The 27,032-nt window shown below is 34.8% G+C and overlaps 1 protein-coding gene and 1 pseudogene across 9 annotated transcripts in view; one reads left to right on the top strand and one right to left on the bottom strand.

The window, feature by feature from the left end:
• ZNF782 (zinc finger protein 782) overlaps positions 1-26,822 on the top strand; it is a 53,968-nt gene extending 27,146 nt beyond the window's left edge. For all 9 annotated transcript variants that reach the window (XM_069540788.1, XM_069540787.1, XM_060015025.2 and 6 more), the window contains 2 exons: positions 20,009-20,104; positions 24,150-26,822. In XM_069540788.1, the coding sequence (XP_069396889.1) occupies positions 20,009-20,104; positions 24,150-26,029 (1,976 nt within the window). In that variant the 3' untranslated portion in view covers positions 26,030-26,822. The remainder of the gene's footprint in view (positions 1-20,008; positions 20,105-24,149) is intronic.
• On the bottom strand, positions 17,350-18,024 carry LOC132427489 (NTF2-related export protein 2-like; annotated as a pseudogene).
• Positions 26,823-27,032: the final 210 nt, after the last annotated feature.

Here is a 27,032-nt window from a genome sequence, read left to right as displayed (position 1 = left end):
GTGGTCAGAGTTTGCTTCTTTTTCATATTACGGACCTATTATATAATCTTTATCTAATTTTTATCTTTTAATTTTTATATTATCATTAAAAGTAATTTAACTATTACAGTGTTACATTATTCTGTATTTATTTGCCTTCATCAGTGAGACTATTTCATGTTGCTCTTTAATGTATTTTCATTTCATTTTGAAGAACTCCCTTAATTAAGCATTTCTTATAAGGCTGGTCTAATGGTTACAAACTCCATTGGTTTTTCTTTGTCTGGAGGAGACTTTATTTTTCTTCATTTGTAAAGGATACTTTTGCCAAGTGTAGCATTCTAGTTTAGCAGGTTTTTTCTTTTAGTGTTTTGAATGTAACACCCCACTCTGTCCCACCCTGCAAGGTTTGTGCTGAGAAATCTACTAACAGTCTTATGGGAGTTCCCTTCTATGTGATGAGTGACTTTTGCTGCTTTCAAAATTCTCCTTGCCCATGACTTTTGACAATTTGATGATGAGTCTCAATGTACTTTATGTTAATCTTATTTGGGGCCCTTGAGTTTCATGAATCTGGATGTCCATTTCCCTCCCAAGATTTGAGAACTTTTTAGCCATAATTCCTTTTTTATTCTTTTTACTTTTTTATTGAAATATATTTGACATATAACATTGTATAAATTTAAGGTATTCAACTTGTTAATTTGATACATTTATGATACATTTATATATGGTAATATGTTTGCCATTGTAACGATAATTAGCACCTCTATCACACTATATAATTATCCTTTTTTGTAGTTGGAGTAATTAAGTTATAGTCTCTTAGCAAATTTGTTGATTATAATACAACATTGTTTCCTCTTTTTACTGTGCTGTGCATTATATCTCTAGGGCTTATTTACTACTCGTTGCAAATTTGTACCCTTAAACAACATCTGTCCTGCCCCCTACCCCGCCATCCCCTGGAAACTATGATATTATTCTGTTTTTATAAGTTTGGCATTTAAAAATTCCACATATAGGTAACATCATACAGTATTTGCCTTTCTCTGTTTGACTTATCTTACTTAGCATAATGCATAATGTGCTAAAGGTCCATCCATGTTGTCATAAATCAAATGGCAGGATGTCCTCCTTTCTCATGGCTGAATATTCTGTTGTATATGTGTACCACATATTCTTTATCCATTCATCTATCAGTGGGCATTTAGGTTGCTTCCATATCTGTAAATAATGTAATAAATAAATAATTAATAAATAAATAAAATAAAAATAAAATAATAAATAAATAAAAAAATTTAAAAATGTATCTGTAAATAATTACTGTAAATAATGCAGCAATGAACATGGGGGTGCACATATCTTGTTGAGTTAGTGTTTTTGTTTCCTTGAGATAAATGCCCAGAAGTGGAATTGCTGTATCATATGGTAGTTCTATTTTTTAATTTTTTGAGGAGCTTCCATACCCTTTTCCACAATGGCTGTACCAATTTATATTCCCACCAACAGTGCACCAAGTGATCCTTTTTCTCCACATTCTCACCAGCCATTGTTATTTCTTGTCTTTTGATAATAGCTATTCTAACAGGTGTGATGTGATACCTCATTGTGGTTTTGATTTGCGTTTCCTTCGTGATTTATGACATAGAGCATCTTTTCATGCATCTGTTGGCCATCTATATGTCTTATTTAGAAAAATATCTATTCAGGTATTCTGCCCATTTTTTAATTGGGTTGTTCTTTTGTTATTGAGTTGTATGAGTTCTTCATATATTTTGGATATTATCAGATATATGTTTTACAAAATTTTTCTTCCATTCTGTATGTTGTCTTTTCATTTTGTTAATTGTTTCTTTTGCTTTTCAAAAGCTTTTAAGTTTAATGTAGTCCCATTTGTTGATTTTTACATTTTGTTGTTTGTGGTTTTGGTGTCCTGTTAAAAAAAGTATTGCCAGGACCAATGTCAAGGATCTTGTTCCTTGTGTTTTCTTTTTCTTTTTAAAAATTTATTTATTTTGTTTATTTATTTTTGGCTGCATTGCATCTTTGTTGCCGTATGCAGGCTTTCTCTAGTTGCAGCAAGCAGGGGCTACTCTTTGTTGCAGTGCTCAGGCTTCTCATTGCAGTGGCTTCTCTTGTTGCAGAGCATGGGCTCTAGGCGCACGGGCTTCAGTAGTTGTGGTGCACAGGGTTCAGTAGTTGTGGGGTGCGGGCTCTAAAGCGCAGGCTCAGGAGTTGTGGCACGTGGGCTTAGTTGCTCCACGACATGTGGGATCTTCCCAGACCAGGGCTCGAACCCATGTCCCCTGCATTGGCAGGCAGATTCTTAACCACTGCACCACCAGGGAAGCCCTTCCTTGTGTTTTCTTTTAGGAGTATTGTAGTATCAGGTCTCATGTTTAAATGTTTGATCCATTTCAAGTTAATTTTTGTGAGCGGTGTAAGTCAGGGCTTCAGTTTTATTGCTTTGCATGTGTTTCTCCAGTTTTCCTAGCACCATTTATTGAAGAGACTATCTTTTTTCCATTGGGTGCTCTTGGCTACCTTGTCAAATATTAGTTGACCATATAAGCAGGAGTTTAATTCTGGGATCTCTATTCTGTTCCATTGGTCTGTCAGTTTTTGTGCCAGTACCATATTGTCTTTACTACCATAGCTTTTTAGTATAGTTTGAAATCAGGAAGTGTGATACCTCCAGCTTTGTTCTTTTTTCTCAGGGTTGCTATGGCTATTCAGGGCCATTTGCCAGTCAATACAGATTTTAGGATTTTTTTCTATTTCTGGGAAGAATGCCTTTGGCATTATGATGGGGATTGCATTGAATCTGTAGATGGCTTTGGGTGGTATGGACATTTTAACAATATTCTTTTTTTTAATTTATTTTATTGAAGTGTAGGTGATTTACAATGTTGTGTTAATTTCTGCTGTATAGCAAAGTGGTTCAGTTATACATATATATACATTCTTTTTCATATTCTTTTCCATTATAATTTATCATAGGGATATTGATTCCCTGTGCTATACAGTAGGACCTTGTTGTTTATCCATTCTGTATATAATAGTTTGCATCTACTAATCCCAAACTCCCAATCTGTCCCTCCCTGTCCTCTCTTCCCCCTTGGCAACCACAAGTCTTTTCTCCTGTGATCCATGAACTCAGGTCCATTTGTTTGTCTTCTTCGATTTCTGTCAACAAAATCTCGTAGTTTTCATTGTAGAGATTTTTTACTTCCTTTGGTTAAATTTATTCCTACGTGTTTTATTGTTTTTGGTGCTATGGTGAATAGAATAGTTTTATTTATTTTTTCAGATGTTTCATTCATTCTTAGTGTAGAGAAATACAACTGATTTATGTATGTTGATTTTGTACCCTGAAACTTTACTGAAATTGTTGATTAGTTCCAACAGTATTTTGGTTGAGTCTTCGAGATTTTCTAAATGTAGAATTATATCATCTGCAAATAGCGAAAGTTTTGCTTCTTCCTTCCCAATTTGGATGCCTTTTATTTCTTTGTCTTGCCTAATTGCTGTAGCTAGAACTTCCAATACTATATTGAATAATAGTGGTAAGAGTGGGCATCCTTATATTGCTCCTGATATTAGACAAAAAGCTTTTCAGTTTGTTGTATATGGCCTTTGTTATGCTGAGGTATGTTCCTTCTATACCCAATCTGCCAAGGGTTGTTATTATGACAAGATGTGGTATTTTGTCAGATTCTTTTTCAGCATCTATTGAGATGATCCTGTGATTTTTATCTTTCATTTTATTAATGTGATATATTACATTTATTAATTTGCATATGTTGAACCATCCTTGTATCTCAGGTATAAATCCCACTTGATAATGGTTGTATAACCTTTCTTATGTGTTCTTGAATTTGGCTTACTGATATTTTCTTGAGAAAATTTTTGCATCTGTTATTTGTCAGGCTTACTGGTGTATAGTTTTCTTCTGGTGTCCATCTCTGGCTTTGGTATCAGGGTAATGCTGGCCTCATAGAATGAGTTTGAAAGTATTCCCTTTTCCTCGATTTTTTGGAAAAGTTTGAGAAGAATTGGTATTAATTCTTCTTTAATATTTGGTAGAATTTGTCAAGTGAAGCCACCTGGTCCTGGGATTGTCTGTGTTGGGAGGTTTTTGATTACTGATTCAATCTCTTTGCTCATTATTGTTCTGTTCAGATTTTATTTCTTCCTGATTCAGTCTTGGTAGGTTGTATGTTTCTAGAAATAACCATAATTTTTTTAAATAAACTTTTTTTTTATGATTTCCATATCTTTGTTTAACTTCTCATTTTGTTCAAGTAATGTTTTCCTGATTTCATTGAGTTGTCTATCTGTGTTCTCCTCTATCTTGCTGATCTTCTTTAAAACATTTTTAATTCTTTGTCAGACATTTTGTAGATTTCCATATCTTTGGAGTTTGCTACTGGAAATACATTGTTTTCCTTTGGTGGTGTCATGTTTCCTTTATTTCTCATGTTCCTTGTAACTTTGCATTGATGTTTTTGCTGGTGAAGGAATAGTTACCTCTTCCAGACTTTACAGACTAGATTCAGTAGGGAAAGACATTCACCTGTGGATGATATGAAGGGGGCAGCTGGGTTGGGTGCCAGTTGTGGACTTCAGGCAGCTCTATCAACTGAGGTCAGCATTCGCAAAGACTATGGGGGTCCTTGACATTAAATGCTGCAGTTATTTGCAGCAAGGGCAAGGACTGTTAGGGTTCTTGCTGGCAAAGGTTGCTTGATTCCTCTTGCTCTCCTTTTCTCTTGCAGAGGGATGTCTCAGCAAAGGGGATCCCTTTTGGTGTCAGAGTACAGGCATGCACAGTGGCAACACTAGAGTCCACAGCTCAAGCATGTGCATGGTGTTGCCAGGGAGGGGTGGGGGATTGTAGTGGCTCCAGCCCCAAAGGGAGCACAATAGAATCTCCTGCTCTAGAGCACTGTAGCAGCATGGGCTCCAGGCACCCCCATCAGCTAAGATAACCATAAGCAAAGACCGTAGGTGTCCTCAGTGAAGAAACTTGCAAGTGTCTGTTGCAACAGTGAGATCTCGGGGTACTTGGTGGTAAAGGCTGCAAAGGGGTAACTTGGTTTTTCATCTTCTTCATAAGGTCTTCTGCAGAGCCTAAATTTTTAATTTTGACAAAGTCCAATTTATCTGGATTTTGTATGTACGTGTGTACCTAAGAACACTTCACCAAGTCCTTGGTCCAGTGGTTTTCTCCAAATTTTAAAAATTACATCATTTTACATTATATTTAAATCTGTGGTACATTTTGAGTTAATTTTTTATAGGGAGTGAAGTTTAAGTGGAGATCATTTTTTAAAATATTTATTTACTTATTTATTTATTTGGCTGCACTGGATATCTTCGTTGCTGTGTGTGGGATCTTTGTTGCAGCATATGGGATCTTTAGTTGCAGCTTGCAAACTCTTAGTTGCGGCATGTGGGATCTAGTTCCCTGAGCAGGGATTGAACCCAGGCCCCCTGCATTGGGAACGTGGAGTCTTAGCCCCTGGACCACCAGGGAAGTCCCTAAGTTGAGATCATTTATTAACCTATCCATTTGTTCATGTACCATTATCTTTCTTTCATTGAGTTTCTTTTTCAACTTTGTCAAAAAATCATTTTGGTGTCTTTGGGTGGATCTCTTTCTGGGTTCTCTAAATCCGGTAGAGTACTGCTTCCCATGTTATACTTATTTTTCAATATTGTTTTGGCTATTCTAGTTACTTTGCCTTCACATATAGATTTTGGAGTAATGTCATTATGTTTTTTAAATGCTTGCTTGGTTTTTGATAGGAATTATATTAAAAATATATAAATTATCAATTTTGTAAGCTACCATCTTTGCTGTGTTGCCATTCAAAGTTCCTAATATATTTATTTATATCTTTGATTTTTTCATCTGTGTTTTTTAGTGTTCAGCATAAAAGTCCTATACATGTTCTGTTAGATTTATACCCCAATATTTTATTTTGAGTAATTGTAAATGTTATTATATTTTAAATTTCTGTCTCCTTATCATTTGCTAGTTTATAGAAACATTTTTATATGTTGTTCTTTTATGCTGAGACCTTGATGAACTTTCTTAGGAGTGATGAGAGCAGACACATTTGCCTTGTTTCCAACCTCAGAGGAAAAGCATTCTCTCTTTCACCAAGTGATGTTAGAAGATTTTCTACAGCTATTCTTTATCAACTTGAGGAAGGTTTCCTCTATTCCTAGTTTTCAGAGAGTATTTTTCATGAATGGGTATTGAATTTTGTCAAATACTTTTGTTGTATCTATTGCTGTGATTATGTGGTTTTTCTCATTTACACCATTAACATGGTAGACTACACTGGCTGATTTTCAAATAGTAAACCAGCCTTGCATACTTGGAATAAACCTTACTTGGTCATGTCATATAATTCTTTTTATTTATTGCTCAATTATATTTGCTAATATTTTTAAAGTAGTTTTTCATTTTTATTCATGAGAAACATTGGTCTACAGTTCTATACTGTGTTTGTCTAGGATTTATATAAGGATAATGCTGGCCTCATTAAATTAGTTGGAAAATGTTTCCTCCTGTTGTATTTTCTGGAAGAGATTGTGTAGTTTTGTTTATTCTTCTTTGAATGTTTGGTAGAATTCTCTAGCAAAAGCACCTGGGCCTGGAGATATCCTTTCTGAATGCTTTAACTTACAAATTCAGTTTCCTTAATAGTTATAAGACTCTTTAAGTTGTCTCTATTGGACGAACTATGGTATTTTTGCTTTTCTTTCTAGCAATTAGCCCATTTTATTTAACTTGTCAGATTTATAAGTGCAGAGTTGCTCATACTACTCTCTTGTTTTCATTTTAATATCTGTAAGATCTGTATTTATATTCCTGTTTTATTCATCATATTGATAATTTGTTCTCTCTCAAATAAAATTTGTCAGTTTTATCGCTCTTTTCAACCATCTTCTTCTATCATTGATTTTTCTCTGTCATTTTTCTGTTTTTAACTTCATTGATTTCTGCATTTTATTTTTTTCCTTCTGCTTAAGTTGGTTTGTTGTGCTCTTTTGTAGTTTCTTAATGTGAGACTCTTTTGGACGTTTCCTGTTTTCTAATGTAATCATTTAGTGCTATAGATTTCTCCTTCAACACTAGAAAAGTAATTGTGACCAAAATGCAGTCCATCTCTGCTTTCAGGGAGCTCAACATTTTGAGAGGGAAACTTAAATTATATAACCAAATGTAACTTTGTAAATTTGATATGCAATGCAGTTTCTCTAATAGCGGTACTTGACTTTAGGGAGTGCAATGAAATCTTTCCATAAAAAAGGTGTGATATGAGACTTCCCTGGCAGTCCAGTGGTTAAGACTCCATGACTCCAATGCAGGGGGCATGGGTTAGATATCTGGTTGGGGAACTAAGATCCTGCATGCTGCACAGCACAGCCTAAAACTAAAAAGCTAAAAATAAATAAAAATGTGTGATATTTGTTGATACTGGATGAAGGATATATCAGGAGAGGTGTTCACTGGACTATTTACTATTTTATAAAGTTTTTCAAACTCAAAAAGAAATGTTACAATAAAGTGATGCTTGAGGAAAGCTCTAAGGAAAGTGTAGGAAGAAGTGAAATAAAAAATGTAAGTATTCCAAGCAGAGAACAGGCATCAAGATTCTTGGTAGAAGAGAAGATAGTGAGCACAGGGTCCTAAAAATAGATTAGTGAGGCTGGAATGAAGAAAGCAAGAAGACATATGGGGGCTTCCCTGGTGGCGCAGTGGTTAAGAATCCGCCTGCCAATGCAGGGGACACAGTTTTGAGCCCTGGTCCGGGAAGATCCCACATGCCACGGAGCAACTAAGCCCGTGCACCACAACTACTGAGACTGCCCTCTAGAGCTCGTGATCCACAACTACTGACACCCGCATGCCTAGAGCCTGTGCTCTGCAACAAGAGAAGCCACTGAAATGAGAAGCCTGCACACCACAACGAAGAGTAGCCCCCACTCACCACAACTAGAGAAAGCCCGCAAGCAGCAACAAAGACCCAACACAGCCAAAAATAAATAAAATTTATAAAAAAAAAAAGATAGATATATGGTATAAGATGTGGAAGAGGACCAAGAGAATATATTGAGGCCATATTCTGAAGTTTTTAAGCAATGGGTAGCCATTAAAGGTTTTAAATAAAATCGTAACACAATCAGATCTGCCTTTAATAAGTGTACATTTTTGGCACTAAAAAAAATTCCAGATATATTAGATTTTACCCAGCAATCTCATCCCCAGGAATCTATCTTAAAGCTATACCTGCACAGGTATAATATGATACATACCCAAGGTCATTCATCATAGCATAGTTGATAAAACATCAACAACACAAATGTTCATCATTGACTAGTTGACTTAAACTTGGGTTACATCTACCCACAAATGAATGTTAAGCAACCATAGTATAGGAAGAGTTTTTAAACAGGTAAGGAGTAATATTCAGTATATATTAAGTCAAAAAGAGAGAAGCAGAACAGTGTGTATTAAAAGTTATCTTTTGAGTAAGAAAGACAGGAATATATGTAATTGCTTATATTTGCAAAAATGAAATACTGGAAGAAAATCAGAAAGTAATAAAAATGGGAAGGAAGGGAATGAATGGAGGGGACAGGAATGGATATGAGCCTTTGAATATATCTTTTTATACAGTGTGGATTTTTGAACTACATAAATATTTTACATATTTAAAAGTTACACAAAAATTTAAAAGCAGTTTTTAAGTATGAAAATTCTGGAGACTGATAGTTTCAGATATGATTGATTAGACATACCCTGTTCCTCCCCTTAAATACAACTAAAACCCTAGACATTATATATAAAACAAACATAAGACTTTGGACAGTGGAGAGAAGGAAACAGACTGGCTAGTGATCTCAGAACCCAAGAAAAAACAGTTTCCTCAGTTTTATTTTTGTCTAACATATTTGAGCTTGGGTGCTGTATAAAACAAGCAACTCAGAAACACCAATGGGCACAGGCAAAAAAAGCCCAAGTAAAGGCTGTTTCCTCTAGACAGGGAAAAGAAAAGGAGCAGCATAGAAAGAAAAATTTAGAAAACTGCCCTACCTCAGCTAAAACACCATGGAAAAAAGTGAAGCCCACCTCCATTAGTAAAGACTGACATCCCTCATTCTGCTGTAACAAGGTACCACTCCACCTTTCTAATAGGGTGATGGCAGAGAAGGCCTGATGGGGAACCAAGACTTTCAGCACTGACTAGCAGCAAAAAGTGGGTCCAGTCCCTACCCCATGGTGTCCAGAGAGGCCAAGTGGAGAACCTAGACTTCAAACCTCACGTGGCAGTGAGAAACAGTATTTCCCTCTCCAGCTGCCACAGTGTCAGAGGAAGCCTGCTATAACAGAAGATAAAGAAGATCCAGTCACATAACAATGCTTAGAATGTTCAGGATGCAATTGAAAACAACAGTAACAAGGTATTAGGTGATTATAGCATATGGATAAGTTAATGACAGCAGTAGCACAAGGGATGGCAAAGACCATAGGGAATACACTGTTATAAGGTGCATGCACTACATGTGAAGTGGCATTGTTATAGTGTTATTGTAAGGTGGATGTAGATTACTTTAAAATGTATACTGTAAACACTAGGCAACCACTAAAAAGATTTTAAAAGAAGTGTAAATGATACACTAAGAGAAGAAATAAAATGGATTCATATAAAATGAATGGCTACAAGAGGGTAATCTAAACACAAAGACTCAGGTAGCTTAAAAGTAAAGAGAAATAGAAAAATATGCCATGCTAACACCAAACAAAAGAAAATTGAAGTAAGTATACTAATTTCAGACAAAGTATACTTCAAAACATGGAAGATTACCAAAGATAGAGAAACATTGCATACTGAGGTCAATTCTCTAAAGAAGACATAACAGTCCTAAACATTTATGTACCTGACAACAAATTCAAAATACAGGGGGAAAAAACTGATAGAACTGGAAAGAGAAATAGGCAAATCCACTATTAGAGTTGGAGCCTTAAACTCTGCTCTGTCAGTATTGATAGATCAAGAAGGCATAAAATTAGTAAGGATATAGATGACCTGAACAGCACTATCAACCAATTTGGATCTACTGATACACACACACACACACACACACACAGACACACATATATTTGTGTGAATATACACAGACACACATAGACTATTCCAACTACAAGAGAATACACTTAATTCACAAGTATACATGAAATGTTAACCAAAATAGAATGATTCTAGACCAAAAAGCACACTTTAACAAATTTAAAAGTATAGAAATTAAAAATATGTTCTCAGACTACACCAGAAGTAGATAAGAAATCACATACAGAAAGATAGCTGGAGTACTTCAAAATATTTGGAAATTAGCCAACACGTTTCTAAATGATGCATGGATCAAATAAGAAATCACAAGAGAAATTTTGAGAATTTTTTTAAATGAAAAATAATTTTTCATTTAAAATGAAATGAGTTGCAACTAAAGCAATACTCAGAAGTTAGTTTATAGCACTAAGTGCACATAATAGTAAAGAAGATCTAAAATCAGTAACCAAAGTATCCACCTTAGGAAACTAGAAAAAGGAAATTAAACTTAAAGCAAGCAGAAAAAGGAAACAATAACAATTAGAGCATAAATCAGTGAAATTGAAAATAGGAAAAGAATGGAGAAAATTAAAACAAGATGAGTTCTTTGAAAAGATCAATAAATTGCTTAATCTCTACCTAGGCTAACAGAGAAAAGACACAAGTTACCAATACCAGTTATGAAAGAGCAGTCAGCACTGCTGATCCCTTAGTCACTAAAAGTATAATACTACAAACAGTTCTGTGCCCATAAAGTTGATTATTTGGACAAAATAGACCAATTCCTTGAAACACAAACTTCCAAATGTACTTGTGACAAAATAACTAACCTGAGTAGTTCTATATCTATAAAAGAAATTTAATTTAGAGTTTAAAACGATCTAAAAAAGAAAACACCAGACCTAGATGATTTCACCAGTGCATTCTACCAAACTTTTAAGAAATAACACCAATTCTATACAAACTCTTCAAGGAAGGTAAAGAGCAGGGAAGAATTCCCCACCATTTCATGAGCCTAGAATTCTAATATGCAATGAGAAAACTAAAAGAAAACTATAGACTAATATTTTTCATGAACTTAGCATGAACTAAAGGAATGGAGAGTTCAGTGATCACACACTACAAGCAATTGACTTTCCAAAAAAATAGTTTGGAAGAGTCTCAAGACAGATGAACTACTACAGCGTCCAACAGTTAAAAAAATAAAATCAGCAAACCCTGGGGAAGAGGAGAATCTGATTTCCAGAGTTGCCACATTATAATAGTCTAATGCCCAATTTTCAACAGAATATCACAAGGTATACAAAGAAACAGGAAAACATGGCTCACTGAAAGGAACAAAATTCTTTGACAGGCAAAACCACCCTTGAGGGACCCAGACATTAAACTTGCTGGACAAACAGTTTAAGATAACTGTCTTAAATATGACCAAAGAGGGCTTCCCTGGTGGCGCAGTGGTTAAGAGTCCGCCTGCCAACGCAGGGGGCGCGGGTTCGTGCCGCGGAGCAGCTGGGCCCATGGGCCGTGGCTGCTGGACCTGCACGTCCAGAGCCTGTGCTCCACGACAGGAGAGGCCACAACAGTGAGAGGCCCGCATACCACAAAAATATATATATGACCAAAGAGCTAAGAGAAAACATGGAAAAGAACTAAAGGACATCAGGAAAACAATATAAAACTAGAATAACAACAAAAAGATGGAAAAATTAAAAGGAACCAAACAGAAATTCTGCAGTTGAGAAGTATAATATCTGAAATGAAAAATTCACTATAGGACTTCAACAAGAGACAAAAAGACAGAAAAAAGAACTAGAAGATAGGATAGTCAAAATTACCTAATCTGAGAATCACTAAGGAAAAAGAATGAGGAAAAGTGAACAGACCAAAAGACTTGTGGGATACCTTCAAGAGGGACAATGAATACATAATATGAGTCCCAAAAGAGAAGAGAGAAAAAGGAACAGAAAGTTATTTGAAAAACTTATGGCTAAAAACTCCAAACTTGATGAAATACATGAATCTACAAATCCAACAAGCTCAATGAACTGCAAGTGTAAGCCCCAAAAGACCAAAACTGAGGCACATACTCTGTCACAGTACATACAGAAAATCTTGAAAGCAGCGAGAGAAGTGACTCATCACTTACAAGGGACCCTGAATACAATTATCACCCTATTTCTCCCCAGAAACTTTGGAGACCAGAAGGCAGTGGGATAATATAAGTAAAGCGCTGAAAGAAATGAAATGTCAAATGAGAATTCTATATCCATTAGATGGTCCTTTAAAATTGAGGGGAAAATTAAGAAATTCTAAGATAAACAAAGTCAGAGATAGTTCATTACCACTGGAGCTGCCCTATAAGAAATGTTAAAGGGAGTTCTTCAGGTTGAAATGAAAGGATACTAGATGGTGACTAGCATCTAGCATCTCCAGTAAAGGCAAAGGCATGGACTAATATATAAGCCAGTATTATTTTAACTTTAGTATATAACAACACTTTTTATTTCTTCAAAATTTAACAAATACATAAAAATAATTATAAATCTATGTTATTGGGCTCACAATGTATACAGGTTTAATTTGTGAGATCAGTAATATAAAGGTAGAGGATAGAGCTCTAGAGTTTTTTTATGATTGAAATTAAATTGACATCAATTTAAATTAAATTGTTATAGCTATGTATATAAACACCATGATAAAAAATATACAGAATATACATAAACAGAAATGAGATGGAAATCAAAATATATCAGGACAAAAAAATCAACTAAACACAAATGGTGCCAGTAATGGAGGAAATGAGGCCAAAAAAACTATAATACATAAGAGAAACCAGTAGCCAAGTAGATGAAGTAAGTCATTACTTGTCAGTAAGTACTTTAAATGTAAATGGATTAATTCTATCAAAAGATAGAGATTGCCAGAATGAATTTTTAAAAAATTGATCCAACTCTATTCTTTCTTATAAGAGACTTAATTTAGATCTAAAACACATTTGGATTGAAAATGAAAGATGGGAAAAGTTATTCTATGCAAATAGTAACCAAAAGACAGTAAGGGAGGCTATACTATTATCAGACAAAGTAGACTTTAAGTCAGAAATGGTTACAAGAGACAGAAAAGGACATTATATATTGATAAAAGGATCAATCCACCAAAAAGAATGTATAAGCATATATGTACCAAACATCAGAGTCTCAAAATATATGAAGCAAACATTGACAGAATCGAGGAGAAAAGCATACAATTCTACAGTAGTAAACACTTCAATATTCCACTTTCAATAATGGAATAAACAACCAGATGAAAATTAAGTAAAGGACTTGAACAACATCATAAACCAACTGAACCTAACAGATATATAGAAGGCTCCACCCAAGTTCAGTAGACTACACATTTTTTTCTTATGTGCACATGAATCATTCTCTAGAATAGATCACAAAACAAGTTTTAACACATTTTAAAAGACTGAAATCATATGTAGTATCTGTTCCAATCAAAATTAATGAAACCAAGAAATCATTGACAGAAAATTAAATGTCATAAATATATAGAAAATAAGATGCTCTTAAAAACCAATGAGTCAAAGAAGAAATCATATGGGAAATTAGAAAATACCTTGAGAGAGTAAAAATGTTAACACAGTATACCAAAACTCATGGGATATGGTGAAAGTAACACTTAAGGTGGGAATTTGTAGCTGTAAACACATATACAGGACAAGAAAAAAAGATCCCAAATCTATAACCTAACTTTACAGCTTAAGGAACTGAGAGACAGAAGAGCAAACTAAACCTAAAGCCAGCAGAAGGAAGAAGATAATATAGATTAGAAAAGAGATAAATAAAATAAATAATAGAAAAACAGTAGAGAAAATCAATGAAACCAAAAGTTGGTTCTTTGACAAGGTAATGAAATGCACAAACCTTAGCTAGATTGAATAAGAAAAAAAGAAGGCTCAAATTAACTAAAATCAGAAATGAAAGTGAGGCAGTATTACCAATTCCACAGAAATAAAATAATTATGGAAATATTATGAGTAATTATATGCCAGCAGATTGGACAACATAGATGAAATGGTCAGATTCCTAGAAACCCATTGTTTTCCAAAACAAAATTATAAAGAAATAGAAAATGAAATAGATCTATAAGTAATTTCTAGTACAATTCTCCAATAAAAGGAAGCAACTATGGAGAAGTGGCTGGTTCTGGGGGCATGGAACATAGAAGATGAGTATGTAGGAACTTAAGGAAATACTCAAAAACAGAATGATGGGGGTATGTCAAAGAACATAGGAGCCAAACTGAAAGAGCTCCCAATAGCCAAAGCTGCAACAATTTGAGCAGTAAGATAATATAGTGTTGGTTTATAACACAAAGTATAAATTACTTATGAGTCCATACTGATATGTGATTAAGTAAATAAATAAATGGGAGAGAACAGAAACATCTCTGTCACAGAATTACTAATAATTTATGTAATTGCTCCACCTTCAAGGAGGTGGAGCAGAATTCCCCACCCATTTAGTGGGCTGTGCCTAATGACTTCCTTCTAAAGAGTACAATATGGGGACTTACCTGGTGATCCAGTGGTTAAGACTCCGCACTTCCACTGCAGGGGGCATGAGTTCAGTTCCTGGTCGGGGAACTAAGATCCTGCATGCCGCACGGCCAAAAATTAAAAAATTAAAAATTAAAAAAAATAAAGAGTACAGTATGCATGGGGGTAGGGGTGGGGGTGGGGAGTAACTTTACATTGGAGAATCCTGGCACACACTACCTCAACCAGGTTCTCATCAATGATAAGTCATATTGATAGCATGTACCCTTGATAAGGTGGGGTAAGAATGACAGTCATTTTACCACTGTGGTCTTTCTCCCAAAAATACAACCCCATTTTTAACTGTGAGAAAAAGATCAGACAAATCCAAACTGAAGGACCTTTTTACAGTGTCTTCTAAACTGTCAAGATTACCAAAAAAGATTATCACTTACAGTCTAGAGGAGGCTAAAGAGACATGATAACTAAATGTAATGTGGTATCCTGGATGGAATTGTGGAACAGGAAAAAAAATGATTAGGTTAAAAAAAAAACAAGGACATCTGAATAAAGTATAGATTCTATTTAATAATGTATCAATATTATATTAATAGGTATGACAAATCTGCTAGTAATGTAAGATGTTAACAGTAGGGTAAATTGGGTGCAGGTTATACAGGAATTCTCCTTTCTCTCTTTGCAACTTTTCTGTGAGTTTAAAGCTATTCTAAAATAAAACATTTATTAAAAAAAAAAAACAAACACCTCAGTGCATGTGCACAGCAGAATGGAGAGGAAAGAGGGGAAAAACATCACTGAACTTTATAAGGGGACAATAGAAATGGCTCAGTCATTACAGAGGAAAAACAAAATAGAATACAGATTAACAGAACATCAGGGAACTATGGGTCTACAACAAAATCGCTTAACATTTGTGTCTTTGGAGTCAGAAAAGGAAAGGCTAAAAAAATTTTCAAAAACATGGCTGAAATTTTTCCAAATTTGGAAAAAGCAATTCATATACAAGCCGTAAAACATTCAATTCATGAACAGTATACAACCACTCAATTCCGTTATTGCTAGTTATATCCAGCTTTTACCTGAGACTGTTCTCCTTAAGGGAAAGGGCAGTGTTTGGGCAATCTGATTGTTGCTGCTAAAGCTGTGGTTTTAAAAAGCCAATCTAAAATTAGAATAAACTCACTTTGTGTAGAATATAACGTGTAAGTTTTAGTCAGTACTACAAGAAGGTGTGGTCTAAAATCAGTTCCATCCCCTTATCCCACTTAATTCTATTTTGTTAATATATCAGAAATGTAATGTGTAGTTTGGGACAAGAGTAAATGAATCACTGGTTTTCAAATTAAGTGGCAAGAAACATTAACTTTGAGCTGCATTGTAGAAACAAAGCTGGCACATCTAGTGTAAAAACATGAAAACAGTAAATTCAAAAATGGAAAGACACTTAAAGTTTAACCAAAAACAAAGCTAGATTTATTTTTCTTTAGATGTTGAGATGTAAAATCAATCAGTTGGTTCTTTTGAAGTATGTGGGCTTATGAAGATCTGCTGTTCTTTATTTTCTCTAAAAAGACAAAGTGTTAGCCACATAACAGAAACATGTTTTATAACAGATTTATTTGCTCAGTGCCATATGGAAGAAGAAATGATGAGATTAGATGATTTTAACTTTAGTAAAAAGATTGTGCAGTTGACAGTGTAAACACAGGGAACAAATCACTCACTTTGGGGGTGGGTAGTACATATGAGACTTTTGGTCTGAAGTTCATGTGGAAGACTTAGAAGGGCCCCAAAGAGAGAGCGATGGCTTTGTTTCCAACTTTCCTGTCAGACCCTGCTGCAGGATCAAGCTTATTGCTGACATTTTACCCCCATAAGTTCTTGAATAAATTGAGACATTTATTGGTGATAAGCATGAGGTGAATTGGAAAAACCTTTAAAAATAATTCTTAGAACAAAAGTGACATTCATGACCATTTGGTTAGGATACTTATTACCTTAACGGCTTAAATCCTAAAATTAGGCTACATTTTTAGGAGGTAGAAAACTAGTACCAAAAGTATACCATTTGATACCCTGCCTTACTTTTGGCCAACCTCTGATCTCTACAGTTCTCACTCCACATTCTCCCATTAGAGCTATTAGTCCTACTACCTACCATTCACTACCTAGAGTTACAGACCTGGAGCTGCCAAGAAAAATGTTTTTAAGAAGTTTGCTTTTAAGCCACTGAGTGTATTCAGCACTCAGGTATCAATCCAGAACATTTTACACCTCTCTAGTAGATCAATTCACTTCATAGGAAAACAAGCTGACATTTAAAGAACCCGCATTTCTTAACATAAAAAGACTATTGAACATCTGTACGTGAGATTCTAGTATGTCAGAGTAGTTATGTAAACCTAAATTAGCAATGTGTTCATTGATTGAAAAAGCCTTATATTAAAACTGCATTACCACTGTTTACCAAAAATAGGTACATGTTGTACTACAAAATTAACTAAATAAAAAAAAAAAAAACCTCCACATCCGCCCAGAGAGATTACATTGTGCTGATATCCCATAGACAGTACAATAAAAGGATTTCATTTTTGCGATATGCCGGGCTCACAGTGAGTATGTTAGTACAGAGATCATAGCTTTAGTATTACTGTAAGAATGTCATTAGTGAAACTTATAAAAGGCATGTAGAAAACTAGCATTAAAACTCTTAAGGGCAACAATTCAAACTGGCAGCTGCTAGAAAAGGTGCTGCTAGGAATAAAAAAAATATTAAAGAAATTTAGTTTCAGCACATACTAGTTTTTAGTGCTTCTACAATGAAATTAATTAATTCATATAGATTTCTGTTGCTGGAACTAATGGACCAAAAGTGAATGGACTTTTGCCCCCTTTGACGACTAGCCCAATCTTGAAAATGGAAGCAGTCACTTGCAGTCTTCCACACGGTATTGTTAGAAGACTAAGCAGTCAGCAGGAAGTTCTGGTTGAAGTAGTGTTTGTTTCCATCAAACTTCACAGTTCCACTGGTCACAACAAGAACTGTAGTCTGGGCCTGAGTAGCTTGCTCATGAACTGGCTGGCAATCTAACATATTGACCTGGAACTCACTAGAAGGCAGTATCTCAAAAAAATTAGGGCTTCCAGTCCTGTAACATTTCCATTACATATTAAAGTGGCCTTGTCCAGATGGAGCCTGGTTAGTGCCCATCTTCTTTTGTCCATTGTCTCATAGTAAATATTGACAAATTCCTCAGCAGCTCTGCATGCCTGATCTACATAAGTTTTAAAATCCCTAACATTCCCAACTCTCGCTAGTTCCCATTTCCTACAGTACATTATTGTTTTAAAACACAATTTATTATTTTTAAGAGAGTTCTGAAAATGAGAAAAGTTTATTTTTATCCTCTTGTTTCCAGATAATGGTGCTTTTTTTCCTATGTATTAATCCAAATTTCCACCCGATAGCATTTTTCTTCTGTCTGAAGAATTTCTTATAGAGAATTAACTTTCCTGTAACACATGTCAGTTGGTGATAATTCTTTCAATTTTTGTTTGAAAATGACATATTTGCCAAGCATAAAATTCTAGGTTGACTTTTTTGCTTTCAGTACTTTAAAATTGTCACTTCATAGTCTCCTGGCTTGTATAATTTCTGACAAGAAGTAGACATTCATTCTTTTTTTTTCTCTGTACATATTATGTCTTTCACTATCTATTGAACATTTTCTCTTTATCACTGGTTTTAGCAATTTAATTTTAATGTATCTTGGTGTGGTTTTCTTCATGTTTATTCTCCTTGGCATTCAGTTAGCTTCTTGGATCTGTCGGTTTATACACTTCTTCAAAAATTGAACCTTTGCCCCTTATTTTTTCCATCCTCCATTTTTCCTTCTGAAATGCTAATTACACATGTTACATAACTTTATCCCACAGGTCACAGAAATAACTCTGTTTATTATTTTCCAGTCTTTATTCACTGTGGGTTTCTTCTTTCATAGTTTTTATTTCTATACTTTAAAGTTATCTATCTACCTTAGGTCATTTAGCCTTCCTTATGTGGTATATATACTATTATTAATCTATCCAGTGTTTTTTTGTTTGTTGTTTGGTTTGTTTTCTCATTTCAGATGTTTTTCATATTTAGAATTTCAGTTAGGAACTTCTTTTTTTAATAAATTCCCTTTCTATTCTCATCATGGAGTATATTTACTGTTTTAATGGCCTTGATTATTAATTTTATATGTGTCATTTCTTACTCTGTGGCTTACTGATTGATTTTTCTCCTTGAGTACAGTCATATATCCCTTTTATTCCTACCTAGTAATTTTTTATTGAAGGCTAAATGTTGTGGATTTTATATTGTTAGGTGCTAGTTTTGTTGTATTATTTTAAATCTTTTGGGGCCTTTTCTGGAATGTAGTTAAATTACTTGGAATTAATTTGATCCTTTCAAGGTTTGCTTTAAGCTTTGTTATATTGGATTCAGAGCTCACTTTACTCTTGGACTAATTTGGCTCCTCTACCAAGTCAATAAATACCCTTCTGGTTATTCTACCCAATTGGCCATGGATTAGGAAGTTTTTCTACGCTGGCTAACAGAAACAGAAGTTCCTACCTCTCTGTGTGCTTTGGTAATACTTCAGGCTACTCTTTTTTCACTGGTCTTCCCCCCAACCTCAAGTGTTTTCCTTACACTTCCAAGTACTCAGGAGATACTTCTGCATATCAGATAGAGAAATACACTGTATCTTTCTTTTCTTGTATTTTATTTTACAAATCCTAGTTTTCATGACTTCCTTAAAATCCACTTCTGTTGCCTTAACTTACTGAATCAGCTAGGCTCTGTTTTGGTGATCTCTTTTTACATTATGCGTTGAAAACTCTCCAAGCAATAAGCTGTGATAAGCACAGGGCTCACCTCATTTGTTTCTCTATTCTCAAGTATCCCTGTCTGTACTGCCTGTTTTCCAAAGTCTAAAACCCATCTCATATAGTTTGTATGGTTTTTTTTAGGTGTTTGATATGAAGGGTAAATCAGTTCCTTTTACTCCATTACGGTCAGGTATGAAATTGGTCCTTACGAAATCTCATTTGAAGCACAGACATTGACTATTTTAGAACTTAATGTTATTTAGGCTTGTGACTTAAGGGTTTAAGAAGAGGGATCCGTTATGAGTGTAAGAAAATGTTTTTTGCTGTCATTTCTGCCCCCCACAAAAAATTCTAGCAAGCACCCTCAATGTACCACTTCTGAAGCTATACCTTTCTTCACATTCAGAAACAGTAAAACCTATGCAGCTAACTCAAGTGCTAAAGTATTTCCCTTTTACAGGGTACTGCTTTACAAAACCAGAACTGATTTTCATGTTGGAACAAGGAGAAGATCCATGGTTATTAGAGAAAGAATTTGTAAACAGAAGTTCCCCAGGTGAGTTATTGAATACTGGCAGAAGGCATCCAAGAAAATTAGATCCAAAGTGATCACCTAGAAGTGAGCAGTTTGAAATGTTTTTCAGCACTCTCCCATTAGAGGCCTTCACATTTGAAACATTAGAAATAATAGATCTATTAAAAAGTAGAAGGGGGACAACTAAAGAAAGGAATGTAATGTAAGTATGTTGATATTCTCATCTTTAAAAAATGGGAGCTAAGTGTACCCTTTGAAGCTGAAAAATTAAGTAATGGTTGTATATTTAACAGTAAAAAGATAAAAACAAAGAAAAGTTAATAAAACAACTAAAATTGGGAGTAAACAGATCAGAAGAGAGAAATAATCAAATTTTATCATTATATAATAATAAATTACTATATACAATCAAAGTAAATAGATGATTGCATAGTATAATTAGAAAGCATTAAAACTAGAGCAAACTGCAACCTTCCTTATTGTTTACATTTGACAGAGCAAAGAAAACAGATCTGTTACTAGAAAAGTTTCTTATAAAGCTGTATATCAAGGGTCCCCAGGATCATCATCAGGTTCATTAACTCACCTTGGAGGACTCAGCATATAGGCATACTCATAACTAAGATTTATACAGTGAAATCATACAAATCAAAATCAACAAAGAGAAAAGGTGCATGGGGCAAAGTTGAGAGAAAACCAGGTGTGACAACACATGTGAAATATGTACCTGGAAAGTTCATTTGAGATGAGGTGCCCAGAGTTTTCACTGGGGGCTGCTCATGTAAGCACACTCTGTCTAGCATGTATCAAAATTGTAGGCTTTCAGATGGAAACTAGGTGTTCAGCATAAATATATTGTTTGTACAGTTTAGGCTCATTGAGTCCCTCTTAGCAGTTCTGGGAATCTTGGGAACCATCTCAAAATCTAAGTTCCCAGATGCCAGCTAAGGACTAATCTTGTAAACAGGCCTTTCTAAGGGTAGCAGTCTCAGGCCTGCTGTGTTAAACATTTTCTGCACAAAAGCTATGCAAACACACATAGAGTAAGACAAACATATCTGACATATGAACTACCAATGTAAATGGATCTTAATACACCTATTAAGAGAAAATCCTATCATACTGTATCAGATACACCTAGAAAATAATTTAGAAAGTTTGAAAATACAGTCATGAGTTGTTAAGACTATAAACATAAAAACAACTCAGTGTTTATTTATCTCAAAGTTCAATTCAGGTCAAAAACAGGTGAGAAAAAGGACATTTTGATAATGCTAAAGAAGATAATTTTTAAAGGATACATAAAAGTTTAAAATATTAGTACACCAAATAAGTTTTTCATCAGGATTCATAAAACAAAAAACTGCAAGAGTTATAAGGAGAAATAGGAACACATTAGATATAGTCAACCTTAATATGCCTCTGATTTCATTCCGTAGCCTGTGGACTCTAGAATAGTGCTTGGCAAACTATGGCCCACAGGTCAAATCCTGCCTACTGCTTGTTTTGGTAAAGAAACATTTATTGGAACACAGCAATATCCATTTGTTTACATATTCAAACTACAAGGCAGAGTTGAATTGTTGCAATAGAGAGTGAATAACCAGCAAAGCCTAAAACATTTACTCTCTGGCCTCTTACAGAAAAAGTTTACCAACCTCTGGTCTAGACATTATAAATAGCATATTTTATAAAATGAATCTATTATGTTCTGAAAACAAAGCTATGCAAACACACTACATAACTATTCTGAAAACAAAGAATAAACTCCTTGTAAATGACCTTGGAACATTGACAAAATGTAAAAGTATTTTAGGCAAATTCTACAAAGTAAAGATATTATTGTCAAATAACACTATAAATTGCAAACAATATGAGAAAATTTTAAATCCCTCTATCTTAAAATTAATAATGAATATATAGCTTTAAAAACCTATTTTATAAAAGAGTAACTTAAAACTGTACAATATCCAGAAATTATTTTTTAATGAAAAACATGTTTATTAGACTCTTTGCACTATAGATGAAATGGTGCTTAGAGGAAACAATTTTAGCCTCATATACTTATTTTTTAAAGCAATAAAGTTTTAAAAGAAAACTAAGCAAAGCAAGAAATGTAATAAAGATAAAACATTATAGTTATAAAACGTTATAAAGACAAAAGGTGGTTCTTGGAACAAAAGCAAATAAAATAGCTAACCTCAACTAGAAAAAGAAAAGAAAGCACTATTACTCATTTTAAGTTTGGGCTCAGATTCCTACTTCTATAATATAATCTTGGAATACTTTAGCCTATACTTTTTCTCTTACTTTTGTAAACTCAGCCCATTTGATGGATGTGTCAAAAGAAAATGAGATTCTGTGTCAGGTAGCATATAGTTACTGAATGAGCTCCTTTCCTCACCTGGATTATAATGTCCCAAAAAGAATGGTCTCTGTTTCACTCTTCCTTTCTGGGTATTTGTCACATGATAAATATTTTTTAATAACATTGTAGGCTGATTCCAAAGTCAGGTGAAGAGAGGCATTTCATACTGATTTACTCAGAAAACACAATCCACAAATGTGAATGCCCAAGTCAAATTTCTGGGACTTTTGAATCATCTAATGTAGGTGTTGCTGGATCTGAACCCTTATATTAGTAAAAGAACTCTCTAGGTAATTCCTATGCATGGAGCTTTTTATGGACCACTAAATTTATATTACAGAGAGATGCAAAGTATATCACAGTGAGGGTTTTATTTTGGAAAGGTGAGCAAAGCTGCATAAACATATTTTATATTATGTAAGATGCTATTGACTAAATGGTGAGCCATTATTTTAGGTACAACCAAGAGAGAAGATGCTGCTCATTTAACTATGGATTTGCCATCAGTTTTATGATGCCTCCTGATTTCAGTGATGGTTATTTACTTTAAAAATTGTGAGTCACAGACATTTTTGCATGGAGCGTGGGTATCAGGAGGACAATAGCAATCAAATATGCACAGGAAATTTATGGTAAATAAATATAAAGGATACTTGTAGGGTTTCTAGAGCCAGTTTGAAACATATGATCCTTAAGATTCTTACAGTGAATAAAAACTAGATATGTGGAAAAATAGATGGAAAATAGAATTAAGGATTGGACAGGGCATGACTGGTTTGGGGGAAATGAGTAAACAAATTGAAAAGAGGAAAGTTAAAAGATTTGATGATTAAGAGGGACTCACTATTGAACAACCCTAATATAATACCAAGGCACCAGAACCAGGAAAGAGAGGTGACTCCAGTATAGGTGGAAAAATTACTTTAACTCTCATCAGTTTTTTCACTTCCACCAGTACATTTATGTTTCTGTTTCTGATTATTTCTTTCAACATGAGAAATTTGGTGCCATGATAATTTTTCTTTGGCCACACTACGTGGCTTGCAGGATCTTAGTTCCCCGACCAGGGATTGAACCTGGGCCCATGGCAGTGAAATCGCTGAGTCCTAACCACTGGACTGCCAGGGAATTCCCCATGATAAATTTATTTTAGTGTTGATGTGTAGAATGGAAAAATGGAGCTCCAATTGGAATCATATAGACTAATGGTTATCAATGTAATCTGTGTTTGTGAATGTAGTCTCTGGTATTCTTCCCTAATGCAAACTCTATCTCAATAAAGCCACTGAAAGCAATTCTCCATTGATACTTTTTGTTATCTAATTAGTGCAAAATCCTTGTTGAATTCATTTCAGTCTTTGTTTCATCTGTTCCCAGGATTCAACTCTCTCAAATATGTTCTTCTTTTTTAATTGTTCCTTTCCTTTATATCCTCTTCTCTACCTGGTTTTGAAAATTATACTTTAAGATACCAAATATAGATGTAATTTCACTTCTAGATTCCTCTCTGTCTTTCCACTAGAAAAAGTTTTTTTAACAACAAAATAAGAGAGAATATACACTTGAAGTTACTTTATTTTTGGGAAACTGAGCCAGACACCAAGGAGTCAAATACATAATGGGGGATATGTATATAAATTTCACTCCCTAATAAGTGTGTTAAATATCATTAAATATTTTTAATTTTCTCACTTTTAGAAGAATCCCAACCTGATGAACTCTTACAGGAGAGCCTAGAAAACCAAGGCAAACATTTGAGGCAAGTTTTATTTGTCAACAAATCATTGACTACAGAGCAAGAAATTTCAAGAAAACTGTGTACTCTGGATATAAACATTTTCCCTGCAGAAACAATGCCTTGTAAATTTGACACTACAGGGTCTACTTACTTGCTTCTTAGCTCATTGACCCCACACTGTCAGTATTCAAGAAAGAAGGCTTATGAGCTTAATGTATGTGAGGATTGGCTCCTCAGTATTAAGGATCGCAGAACTAATACTGGAGAGAAATCTTTTGTTTATAGTAAAAGTGTGAAAGCCTTTGGACATAAAGACAAAGTTATTCAGCATCAGACAATTCAGACTTTACAGCAAACTTTTGAATATAATGAATGTGGAAAGGATTTTCTTGAAAAGACTGCCCTTGTTACATCTAAGGATACCCACCCAAAAGTGAAATCTTATAAATTCAGTAAATTTGGGGAAAACCAATATGATAAATCAACCTTGATAATCTCTCAGAGCAATCATCCAGAGGAGAAGAGTCACTATGAGTTTAATAAATATGAATATACTATTGATAAAAACAGAAATAATTTCAATAGGATCACTCAAAGAACTGACACAGAAGGGAAATCTTTCAGCCAAAAATTACACATTAGAGAACAGCAAAAAATTCATATAGGGGTGAAACCCTTTGAATATGGAAAGAATTTCAGCCATAATTCAACCCTCCAAGTGCATCAGGGAATTCACACAATAGACCAGTCCTCTGACTATGGCACATGTACAGAATCATTGGCTTACCAATCAACTTTCAATGTACATAAGAGAACTCAAATAACAGTGAAACCCTATGAGTGTAATGAATGTGGAAAATCCTGTACTATGACTTCATGCCTGATTCAGCCTCAGAAAAGTCACACAGAGGAGAAACCCTATGAATGTCATGAATGTGGGAAAGCTTTCAGTGAGAAGTCACGCCTAAGAAAACATCAGAGAACTCACACAGGAGAGAAACCCTATAAATGTGATGGATGTGAGAAAGCTTTCAGTGCAAAGTCAGGCCTAAGAATACATCAGAGAATTCACACAGGAGAGAAACCTTTTGAATGTAATGAATGTGGGAAATCTTTCAACTATAAATCAATCCTCATAGTACATCAGAGAACTCACACGGGGGAGAAACCCTTTGAATGTAATGAATGTGGAAAATCTTTCAGCCATATGTCAGGCCTAAGGAATCATCGGAGAACTCACACAGGAGAAAGACCATATAAATGTGATGAATGTGGGAAAGCTTTCAAACTGAAGTCAGGTCTAAGAAAACATCATAGAACTCATACAGGGGAGAAGCCCTATAAATGTAATCAATGTGGGAAAGCATTCGGTCAGAAATCACAACTCAGAGGACATCATAGAATTCACACAGGGGAGAAACCCTATACATGTAATCACTGTGGGGAAGCTTTTAGCCAGAAATCAAACCTCAGAGTACATCACAGAACTCACACTGGGGAGAAACCCTATAAATGTGATGAGTGTGGAAAAACCTTCAGGCAGAAATCAAATCTCAGAGGACATCAGAGAACTCACACAGGGGAGAAACCCTATGAATGTAGTGAATGTGCCAAAGCTTTCAGTGAGAAGTCAGTCCTAAGAAAACATCAGAGAACTCACACAGGAGAGAAACCCTATAATTGTAATCACTGTGGAGAAGCTTTCAGCCAGAAATCAAACCTCAGAGTACATCAGAGAACTCACACTGGGGAGAAACCCTATAAATGTGATAAATGTGGGAAAACTTTCAGCCAGAAATCAAGCCTTAGAGAACATCAGAAAGCCCACACAGAGAACTAAACATATAAATGTAATGAATATGGAAAAGCTCTGAGCTGGAAATCAAGTCTCGCAATACAAAATAAAACATGTAGGAGAGAACCCCTATGAATATAATGAACACTTGGAAGTTCCTCTGCAAGATACCAGCTTTCACTAAACATCAGAGAACTTACACAAGAGAGAAATTCTTGGAATATATTTTACACAGGCAGTCTCATCTTGAGTGCAGTCCTCATTGTAGATCAGAGAATTCAATTCAGCAAAGAAACTCTGTAAAGATAATGAATACAAGAAATACTCTGTGCATTCAATCCTTGGAAAACTCACACTGCAGGAGAACCCTGGGAATGTAATGAAAATTTCAAAACTTTGTCCCAGCAATCAAAATTCATTCATCATCAGAGAAATCAAAATTCATTCATCATCAGAGAAATCAAACAGTGAGAAAATTGAGAATGTAATAAATGTGAGATAACCTTTAGCCAAAAGCCAGCTTCCTCAGTAAAGCAGAAAATACATAGAGACCTCACAGTATATGAGAACAGACAAGAAATCAGGGTAATGGATGTGGGGAATCCTACTGTAAGTCACACCTCAGTTTGACTAACACAGGGTAATAACTATATGACATATAATGACTATTAATTGTTCACCAATGACCATTTCCTTTTTTCTCATGCCACACCTAGTCTAAATTTCTCAACTACTCTGTCATCCAAATGAGATCATATTTTTAACCTCTGGATAGTGAAATGTAGAAGTCAATGACAGATCTTACTAAATACGCCTCTTAAATTCTTAATGTTTTCTCCTGTCCCTTGTCAGAATGGAGTGGAGATTATCACCGGCAAAACCAAAGGGGCTCATGCACGGAAGATGAAAGAGTACAAAGTAGAAAGAAACAGGTCCAAAGAGTGACTGTTGAATGAAATTTTCTTCTGCATGTACACAGACATTTTGCTGTGATGAAATAAACTTGTTCTCTGCTGGGCTTCTACAGTTTGGGTATAATTAATACTGA

Source organism: Delphinus delphis, chromosome 6 (assembly GCF_949987515.2).
Source record: "Delphinus delphis chromosome 6, mDelDel1.2, whole genome shotgun sequence".
Taxonomy (NCBI): Eukaryota; Metazoa; Chordata; class Mammalia; order Artiodactyla; family Delphinidae; genus Delphinus; species Delphinus delphis.
The sequence above is the reverse complement of the archived record's forward strand: the minus strand, read 5'-3'. Positions and strand labels throughout refer to the sequence as shown.